The sequence below is a fragment of the Phaseolus vulgaris genome, chromosome 10 (assembly GCF_000499845.2).
Source record: "Phaseolus vulgaris cultivar G19833 chromosome 10, P. vulgaris v2.0, whole genome shotgun sequence".
Classification (NCBI taxonomy): domain Eukaryota; kingdom Viridiplantae; phylum Streptophyta; class Magnoliopsida; order Fabales; family Fabaceae; genus Phaseolus; species Phaseolus vulgaris.
This window is the reverse complement of record NC_023750.2, coordinates 11643555-11654498: the sequence shown is the minus strand read 5'-3', so window position 1 is coordinate 11654498 and position 10944 is coordinate 11643555. Positions and strand designations below refer to the sequence as shown.

Sequence of the window (10944 nt, the reverse complement as noted above, 5' to 3'; positions counted from 1 at the left end):
ATTCTTTAAAAAGTTGTCATAATATCTTTTCCCAACTTGGTTTAGCTTATTTGTTTTGAGCTTTTCTTGTTTGTCTTTTAATATTATTTACTTTTGTTGTGGTTCTTTTGAGATCAAGTGTTAAGGGCTTTGTCGTTTTTCATTTGAGAACTTGAAACCAAGATAGACCTTTGTTGAGAGAAATTTATTTTTGAGTTCTTGGATCTTTTCTCCTCTTTCCTACACAAATGAGTGACATAAGTGATGATACAAACCGAAAAATAACTAAGGACATAACAAGCACTTCTCAAAAGGGTCAGTCATCTCAAGATACAAAGTCAGGCCCCACCAAGCCTCGAGAAAGAATTAGCAAAAGAAGAAGCTATAAACCCGAATATCAGAAGTTCTTCCTTTTGGTTTTCTTAAAAAATAGAATATGTTTGTAAAAAAATTGGGCTCAGTTTAGGGGTCCAAATAGCAAAGATAGGCTAGAATAAGGTGTCTTTAGAATAATAGGGGGTGTAGGTATCATTTTAGCTTGTTCCTAACCCTTTAGGAAGGAAATTTGACCTAGTTTCTAGAAGGACAAGCCTAGGGTGCGGGTTTGACTTAGTCGAACCCTAAGGCTGTCCATTTTTGCCCTTTTCCCATCCTACCCCTCTTGTTTGTTTTCCAAGGCTCCTTCACCTATAAATAGGAGGCCTAACCATTGTATTTTACATGTTGAATTTGAAGAGAAAGTTACTCTGCACAAATTGTGTGAGGTGTTAGTGAGGCTTGTATCCTCTTAGCCTTTAGGTCTCATCTTGAGTGTTTGAGAATTCTCAAGTGGCGGCCATTAACACTTATCTTGGAGGAAAACCACACTCCAAGTGGCGTGATCTACCTCTCTTCCATCACATAAGCTTTTCCTTTCCTTCATTTCTTTCATTCTTTCCATTATTCCATTAATCTTTGTGTTCTTATGTTCTTGTTTTCATCCTTTTTCAATTCGGTTTTCATTATGTTCTTGTTTTTCCTTCCATGCTCTTTTACATTTCACCCTTCATCATCAATCACCATATTCTTGTATTTTTCCTTTGCCCTTTAGAAGTGAACCAACACACTTACTTAACCACTTAGTTAAGTTTGTGTCCAGTGGGGATCTTCTTTGGGTTCTCACCTTATAATTGCTAAAAAAATATCAATCTAAGTAAAGTGTCACATCTAAAATGAAGCAATTAAAATCAACTCACATCATGTGGTATTTAGAGCTTTGGTTTTTGAGCTTATCTTGTTTAGAGTTTATTGGCACTTTACTTTCTTGCATCTTTAGTTCCTTGTCTTTACATTCTAGCACCTTTACTTCCTTGTCTTTACATTCAAGTACCTTTAAATTCTTGTCTTTACTTTCAAGCACTTTTAAATTCAGCTCTTTATTTTTTCTTGCTTTTAAATTCGACATTTACCTTAATCAATAGCATTGTTTCGCTTTTTGAATGTCCTTTATGTTTTTTATTGTTCTTGCTTCTTTGCCTTGAGTCATATGTTCTTTAGTGTTCTCAGACTCCTTATAATTTTTGTCTCTACTTACTTTCTTTTAATTGTGAAAGTTTATAAGTAGTTAGAAACTTGTTTTAGTATAAGTAGATTTGAGTTCCAAACAAAAAATTTCAAGTGATCAATTATTTTAAATCCCAAACTTTTTTTGAAAATTTGAGTTATATGAAAATATGCATGTACCGACCAGTCCTCGATCATCGACGCCAGAGAAAGACCTCAGACATTGGCACCAGAGAAAGACCTCAGACATCGAACATCGATGTCTGATAGTAATGGTGGGCCACGTAAGGTGGGCCCCAGAAATCATATCAAATACCAGATAAACACCCAGATATGAGGAAAGACCTAAGTCACAAGAGGATCAAGCATGGGGTGTGTATGGTACATTCGGGTACGGCACAAGCAAGTGTTCCTTGGAAGCGCTGAGGCCCGTTAGGGTTAGGGTTTCCAAGGGAAGACCGCATGCATGGCACGTGAATACTTAGGGCACCCATAGAACAGATGGCCCCGCAGCATTGGTGCATGAGTTGGTACCTTGGCAGCCATACTGTTAGTCGTTGCACTCCAGTAAAGGGAAGTCTTATGTGTCAGATTACGCTAAGATTGTGTAATAAGCGGCGCAAGAACGTTCTCCCAGATACCCTAGATACGGGTAACATAACAGAAGTAACCCTAGTTACAACCTATATAAAGGGTGGTAAGAACCCTAGCAAGGTACACCGTTTCTAAGACTAAAACTACTTTATACACTTACTGTTTTTGCCCCAGTACTAACTTGAACGTTGGAGTGCAAATGGTCGCTGAAGCGCCCTTTTGTCTTTGCAGGTGAGAAGTTTTTCAACCAAAGGAAGTTTGATTCACAGGCAGAGATAGGCGGGCCAGAGACTACCGTTCGAGTCAACCAGCAATCAAGTCAACCGGCGAGAACATTTGGCGCCCACGGTGGTGCCCGATAAAACTAGGTCCCACTCACAATCGTGTTAAGAGTTTACCAGCAATATGTGGAGTACGAGGCAAGGATCAACCGTGGCCGAAGGAGGGGAGAACGTTACTCTACAACAAATGATGGAGACGATACGTGCCCTTCAGCAGGCGGTAGCGGTGTCTAGGGTCGATCAAGATCGTTTCTTGGTTGACCTAGCCGCGTCACAGGCAAGCAACGAAAAGCTACGCAGAACCAATGAACAACTGCACAGGAGTTTGCAACATGCGAGGGAACGCGCAGTAGATGAGCGTGCCCCACCCATACCACCTAGGGCACGCCCCATTCCGTTCTCTCAGGCAATCATGGACGTTGTGATACCAACCACTTCCATGGGCCCGAATGATGTGATTCCACTAGCACAATTAGAATGATTCTTTACATTCTTAAGAATCATCTTGAGTTGGTTATGAGATAAGCACTTTATCATAGAATTGGATCAAGGTCCTATGAACAAGAACTCACCAAAACTAGTGCCAAAACACAAACTCATATGGAAGTTCCAATTATTGTCAAATTGAACCGATTAAGTTGGAAAGAAAAGAAAATGCACCGAACAAAATGGCTTAGAATTGAAATGTACCGAACATAAAAGCTAGAAGATGAAAAAGAAGTAAGAATGAATCGGCAGAAACATAAAACAGAAACAAAAACAGCAAAAACACCAAAGGAACCGAACAGAATTTCAAAGGAACAAGCTGTGGAATGAACATAAAAAGAGAAGGAAGGAAGGAGAAGAGAAAGCTCATGAAGATGGAGGAATGGTTGGATGGTCACGCCACTAGGAGGATGGAGACTCCAAGATAAGTGTGCAAGCCGCCACTTGAGGTAACCATTGAACCATCAAGATAAGACTAGTGAAGAAGACACAAAGCTCTCCAATGCTCTCTCAAAAATTGAGTATAGTTTCTCTAATTAAAATTCAAATCTGAAATGTACAAGGGCAGCACCTATATTTATAGCCTAGAGGTGCTGAAAATCAAACTAAAAGAATTCAAAATTCCCTCCTAAAAGCTACTAGAACCGGCGCCTAAACCAAGACATGAGGAAGGTGTGATCTCTTCTCTCTCTTTGGCACCTCCTTATTTACTCCTACACCTATCTACTAACGCACCCCCCCTCCTAAGACTCCTAACTAAAGATTAAAAGATGCTTTAACAATAGAGGTTTATAATGTTTCCCTCTAAGCACCTTCAACCAAAGAAATTACAAAAAGAGTAAATAAACGTCCCCTAGCTCCTAAAGCTTTGAACATGCTTCTTGTAAGCCTTTGAAGTGGGCTTTGACCTCCATGGGCGTCCTCCATTTGAGCCTCTACCTCTGCTTGATCTTGTTGATTGGCCTCCATGTCCACTTGAGCTTGATCTCCATCATACTCCCCGAGTTGGAGAGAATTCGACCACGAATTCTGGAGACCAACAGAAAAAGGAGTTAGATCGCTGACATTAAAAGTATGACTACCTAAGAATGTATCAGACATATCTAACTCATAAGCATTGTCATTAATCCTCTTGAGGATTTGGAAAGTTCCATCCCCACGATGCATTAGTTTGGACTTCCTCTGAGTAGGAAAACGATCCTTCCTCAAGTGAAGCCAAACCCAATCGCCCTCATCAAACAACAATGCTTTTCTCCTTTTATTGGCAAGTTCAGCATACTTGCCAACCTTCTTCTCAATTCTCTTCTTGATGTCTTTATGCAAAGTTTTCACAAAAGAAGCCTTTTCATCCCCATCTTTGCACAAGACATCTCCAAGAAGGGGAATAGGAAGAAGATCAAGAGGTGTTAGGGGGTTAAACCCATAGAATTTACTACACGATTATATGCAAACTCAACATGGGGTAGTAAATTCTCCCACACTCTAGGATTCCCCGAAATAAAACATCTCAATAGTTGTCCTAAAGTTCTATTCACCACCTCGGTTTGACCATCAATTTGTGGGTGGCAAGTGGTAGAAAATAAAAGCTTAGTCCCAAGCTTGCCCCACAAGGTCTTCCAAAAGTGACTCTAGAACTTGGGATCTCTATCGGACACTATAGATCTAGGGATCCCATGCAAGTGAACCACTTCTTGGAAGAAGAGGTTTGCAATGTGGCATGCATCATCCACTTTGTGGCAAGGAATAAAGTGAGCCATCTTTGAAAAACGATCCACTACCACAAAAATGGAGTCCTTTCCCTTTGATGTCTTGGGTAATCCTAAGATGAAATCCATAGAGATATCAACCCAAGGCATTGAAGGGATAGGGAGAGGAGTATATAAACCATGGGGATGCATTTTAGACTTAGCTTTGCGGCAAGCTATGCATTTATCACACAAACTATGAACATGTTTATGCATATGAGGCCAATAGAAATGTTCATGCAACACATCCAAAGTTTTAGCAACCCCAAAATGACCCATTAAACCCCCCTCATGAGCTTCTCTAACAAGAGATAATCTAATAGAGCATTGAGGAACACAAAGACGTTTTCCTTTAAAAAGAAAGCCATCTTGAATAAAAAAATCTTTGTGTCCTCCCTTAAGACACTCTTGATAGATGAGAGAAAAGTCAAGGTCATCATAATAAAGTTCCTTAATGTGATCAAAACCAAGATATTGAGAGCTTAACAGATTTAGCAAAGTGTATCTTCTAGAAAGAGCATCCGCCACAATGTTTACTTTGCCTTGTTTGTGTTTGATCACATAAGGAAATTGCTCAATGAATTCCACCCACTTAGCATGCCTCTTGTTAAGCTTGTTTTGGCTTTTCAAATATTTAAGATATTCATGATCACTATGTATCACAAACTCTTTGGGAAAAAGATAGTGTTGCCAAGTAAACAAAGCCCTAACAAGTGGATATAATTCTTTATCATAGGTGGAATAATTGAGATGACTTCCCTTCAATTTCTCACTAAAATAGGCTATGAGGTGGCCCTCTTGAAGGAGAACAGCCCCAATACCTATGCTTGAAGCATCACACTCAATCTCAAATGTCTTAGTGAAATTAGGAAGGGCCAAGATGGGAGCATTAGTCAATTTTTCTTTCAAAGTTTCAAAAGCTTTTTGTTGTGCTTCTCCCCATTGAAAGACCACATCCTTTTTCACTATGTCATTGAGTGGTGCGGCAATGGTACCAAAGTTTGGGACAAATCTTCTATAGAAAGAAGCAAGTCCATGAAAACTTCGGACCTCATTCAAAGATTTCGGTGTAGGCCAATTTTGAATGGCCATCACCTTTGTTTTGTCCACATGAACCCCTTTGCAAACTCACAACAAACCCTAGGAATTCTATATGATCAAGAGCAAACATACATTTAGCAAGATTAGCATACAAATGTTCCTTCCTAAGGGTTTCTAAAACTTGCCCAACATGCAACCTATGGTCATCCAAAGAAAAGCTATAAATGAGAATGTCATCAAAGTAAACAACAACAAACTTACCAATGAATGGTCTAAGAACATGATGCATGAGGCGCATAAAGGTACTTGGTGCATTAGTTAGACCAAAGGGCATAACTAACCACTCATATAGACCAAAGTTGGTCTTAAAAGCCGTCTTCCATTCATCACCCGGTTTGATACGGATTTGATTGTAGTCGCTTTTATGATCAATCTTTGAAAAGATTTTTGAACCATGTAATTCATCCAACAAATCATCTAGTCTAGGGATAGGATGCCTATACTTAATGGTAATGTTATTGATGGCCCTACAATCCGAACACATTCGCCATGTGCCATCTTTTTTAGGCACTAAGATGATAGGCATAGCACAAGGACTCATGCTATCTTGAACCCACCCTTTCTTAATCAAAGCCTCAACTTGTTGGCGAATTTCCTTGGTTTCACTTGGATTGGTCCTATATGCTGGACGATTTGGTAAAGAAGAGCCCGGTATCAAATCAATTTGGTGCTCAATCCCTCTCAAAGGTGGAAGTCCATTTGGAGGATCTTGAAACACATCTTGAAACTTGATCCTGCCGGTTAACCTGAGTGCAAGAGTCTTGCCACGTCAAAGGTCTCTCCTCTTGATCAGCTTCGCACCACGTTAGCCTTTGCTCCTCACGCCCTAATTCCTCACAAGAACCTGAAGAAAACAAAGTGGCGCCACTGCGGCCGATCGTGCTCCGACGCTCAAGTCAGTGACGGAATCACCAAAAAACTCAGAGAGAATATCTCAACTCAAGGAACCGTGCACAGTGAATCTTAGTGTAAGAGAAAGTATTCTGAAAGCGTATCTCAAAATTCTGTTAAGTATTCCTTATATACCTGAGCATTTTCTCTCTCCTGACGGTTACACCTCTGGACACGTGGCTCGCATCCAGCTGTACACGTGTCACCATCTGGAGCTCCCTCCACTTGAGCGTCACTTCTACTCTTCAAGCTATTCGACTAAGTTACCCATACAAGGAGTTACCCATACACTTCCTTGGAGCGCGACCCCTTAAGTGGCGAGTACGGGGCGTCACCATGCACACCTTCTCTGTGGTCTCGCCTGCCGCTATCATGATTTGCTTCACTTGCACACCATGCATGTTCTGGGAAACTGTTCCCTTGCCTCGACCTCTGGCTAGGGAATGATCATCTGATAACCTCATCCTCCACCGCTGCGTGACTAGCATATCACTAGTCCCCCGTACTTGTACCCCTTGGAAACCTTAAGCAAGCTTTCCTGATCTTTCGGCGATGTGCCCCTTTCGGCGGTCTCTAACCACCTGATCACCTAGTACTCACATATGGCGACTATGGCGTAAATCTGGTGACTGCCGGTTACACGTACTAGAGGTCGGAGAACGCCAAGTCAACGATCGGCGACTACACAGACTTCCCGATGTACCTCCCTTCTGTCAGCCAGGTGTCCCGTTCAACACGCCTATATTATCGCTTGCTGCCACGTCATCACTCCCGATTACCTGATCGGTACACAAGCCCCCCAGTCTTAAGCTGAGACTTGACCAGCGAAAAGACTAAGAAGTCAAATCATCGTCGATGTACGTGGCGCTTGTACGGATTTACGTACGTTCGTACCCTTTGCCTCTCTAACACTCCACCAACCCCCTCTTTAATCAAACGACACGTGGCTTCATCAACGGTTGTTTTTAATCGTCGCTTGCACTTCCTACAACGTTCGAAACCCTTAAACCGTTCGCGCTATTCACTGTTTCATCATCTTTCTTCATCCTCAAGCATTTCAAACACTTTCTCTGCGAACCACGAAACTTCTCGTCTCTCTCAATCTTCAACTTTCTTCAGCGTTCATCCGATCATAGAAAGGTAACCCTTTTACTCCTCCTATTGATATCTACTGCATTTTAATCGGTTTGCATCATCCATTATCTATCTGAAGCTTACGTTGTGGGCTGTTTCTCTTTTTCTCGTAACCTAAGGTTTCGTCCTTGATAACGTCTATCCCAACGAACCCTTATTCGTTCGTTCCATCTTCTTCGTCCTCAATCGAGTATTCTCTGCCGTCGTCATTTCACCCCTTTCTTTTCCTTTGCAGTTCCTGCGATGGCTCACACGAAGTCCACCGCTAACCCTCCTTCTTCATCGCGAAACCCTCCACCCAAAACTCGTAGGGTTGTCCCTGGGACAAATCCTCCATCAACACGCAACCCCTCACGAGCCTCTGGTGCTCCCTCCACACAGGCTGAGAGGCCTATCTCTTCTCACGCCAACCCTACCCAGGCAACTCCACCACTCGCCGGAGGAGTCTCCCTTCCTCCGCAAGACTATAAAGAGCTCTATCCTTGGGCCACCCCAGCTCTGCTGAAAGAGACCTCCTCAATAAATACTGTGTTGGGCGTGCTTCGCCTGAAGAAAGGAGATCAACCCGACCTTTCATTTCACAAGGAGCATGATAGCAAAGTGACCGTGCTGCCTTGCCTCCCGGGAGAACCGATCTGTGCGGACGATAAGGGGAACAACGGCGAGTTGTTCTGCTTCATCTACGCCACATTGTTCAAGAAAGTGAAGCTTAGGTTTCCTTTCACTCGTTTCAAGAGAGAGTTACTGACCGAGCTCAACATCGCCCATGCCCAGCTTCATCCCAACAACTGGGCGTTCGTAAGGGCGTTCCAAATTCTCTGTGCGCACTTGGTGCTGCCAGCTTCGGTCGATGTCTTCCTCTTCCTGTTTGAGGCAAAGAATCCTGGAGATCGCCCCTGGGTCAACTTGAATGGGATTGCTGGGGGGTCAATCCTCTCAATCTTCCAGCAATCTTATAAAGATTGGAAAGGGAAGTTCGTCAAGGTGTGCCAGAACGATCAAGACCCTTGACTGCTTGACGACTTCCCTTTGTATTGGGTAAACAAGGGAAACAAGGACTCCAAGGACAGCTTCAGGAGACCAAGAAGTCTTGACAACATGGGGGAGTTAGACAAAGATCTTTGTCTCTTCTGGAAGAGTGTGGCTGCTGCCAACATCACCTTCCCCACTACCTCAATAATTCCCTTCGAGTTCTTCGAGAGCCAACTCGAAATACACATAGGTTAGCTCCTACCCCAGCACCAAGACTCTCGCTTCGTGTTAAAACTGACTTGGCATTTTTATCATTCTGTATAGGCCTTGATCATTAATCCATGTGCTACTTGTGTTATCTCTGTATGAATATACATGCATGTTCTGCTTCTGCCTTGGTTGCTCATCTATCCTTTACCTTGTGCAGATAACATGTTGGGAAAAGGAAAACTGGCGGAATTGAGGGCGATCGCCCGATCCCACAAGCTTGCGGCGGGCTCCCAAACCGTGCCCAACTCGGTGGTGGAGATCGCCACTGCCCAAGGCAAGACTCCTCCCCGAGGTCCAACTTCTTCTGGGGTACTACCCGCCCCAGAAAGGAAAAAACAAGTTTTGAGGAGACCCAAAAGGAAGACTCCTCAGGTGGTGCACGAGGAAGAAGATGACGATGAAGACACTGAGGATGGTCTCATCACTAAGAGAAAAAGGGTGGCCACCTCACACCACCTGCACTCCAAACACCAACACCGCCCTTACCTCCAGCTCCACTAAAACCAGTCCAAGCAACACCCCTGGCCACCGCGCCCCAGTGGTTGAAAGCAGCGGCCCTAACTACGTAGAGAACCCTCCAAGCACCTCAACACCGTTTGTATCTGTCGGAGAGGGTCCTCCTTCGACCACATCCATTGCTGGGGCCGCATTAGGAGAAGATGAGGGCGCTCAGGCTTCGCCAATACTTATAACGGAATCTCCAACCTCACCACCACGCCTAGAAACCCCCCTTGCTTTACAAGCTCAAGAGGGTGGTGGTGAAAGTCAACATCAAAGCCCACCAGCGCCTCCAGCATCAGCCTCAAGCCTCCCAGCTTCCTTCGAAGAGACCTTGAGACCCTTCACAGCCCAACTGAAGACCATGGCTGAAGATCTTCCCTTGCTCGTATCAAGAGCTGTGAAGGATTCACTCAAGAAGCTCCAAGAGGAGAACTCCGCGCTCAAGGAGTCAAACCTTATGATAAGGGCTGAGGATGAAAAACTCTCTTGCAATCTAATGATGGTGGAGATCGAACATTCAAGGCTGGAGGACGCAATGGATGCTGAGCTAAGGAACACACGCAAGGAAGCCTCCGATCTGCGCCAAAAACTGCACACCCAGCTTCAAGAAAAAATTGACCTGGAGAGTAAGTTGGTTCCATACAGAGTCAAGGTTGCAGATATGGAGGTTGCACGAAAGGTTGAAGCTTCCAGGGTGGAGAAACTTGAGAAGAGATCGGCAGATAGGGAGATCCTCCTAGGGAAGGTCGAGAAGGAAAAGGACAAGGCTCTTGCTGAGCTAGCCGAAGCTCGTGAGGAGGCCAAAAAGATTGCTACAGAGGTGGCCCAAACTTGGGACGAGAGCAAAAAAGATGCTGAAGAACTCGCTCGAACTCATGAGGAGAGGAAGAACTGAAGAAGCAAATACATGAGCTCGAGCATAGCGTTGCTCAAGTCCTCTCCACCGGGTTTGACGCTGCTCTGGAGCAAATAGCATGCGAATACCCTGAACTCGACCTCTCCATGTTGTCGATCTGCAACGAAGTGGTGGATGGGAAGATTGTACCCTCTGAAGACTAACTGCCTCTCCCCATCACCACTTCTTCGAAACTTGTCGTTTATCCTTTGTCTGTAATAGCTTTTTGTGTATAGACTTGAATTGACGCTGCATATATAATTTTCATTTCCTGAATATCGTCTTTATATTTACCTTGCATGCTTTTGCCTCTATTTACTGTGGGGTTAACTAACGTAACCGGTGAAACTCACTCAACTGTATCAACTCAGCAATACTCGGGCTTAACCCTTAACATACTGCTTTTCACTTGAGTAAACTGTTAATCTTATAACAATTTATCAAACTGTTAACTCAAAGTAAACTTAAGCAATTATTAACTCTTTAGCGATGATGTTTAACACAACTTGTGAACTTAAGGCAACAAACCTTAGCATAAATCACTTACTAGGCA

At 43.4% G+C, this 10944-nt stretch overlaps 1 protein-coding gene across 1 annotated transcript; it reads left to right on the top strand.

The window, feature by feature from the left end:
• The first annotated feature begins 9392 nt into the window (after positions 1-9392).
• On the top strand, positions 9393-10391 carry LOC137814538 (uncharacterized). The gene has a single exon (XM_068617336.1). It carries the CDS (start codon positions 9393-9395, stop codon positions 10389-10391), a length of 999 nt encoding a protein of 332 aa, XP_068473437.1.
• Positions 10392-10944: the final 553 nt, after the last annotated feature.

Bases quoted from the DNA above. Each gene is read 5' to 3' on its own strand.
- LOC137814538 (XM_068617336.1), top strand. From the start codon at position 9,393: ATGAAGACACTGAGGATGGTCTCATCACTAAGAGAAAAAGGGTGGCCA.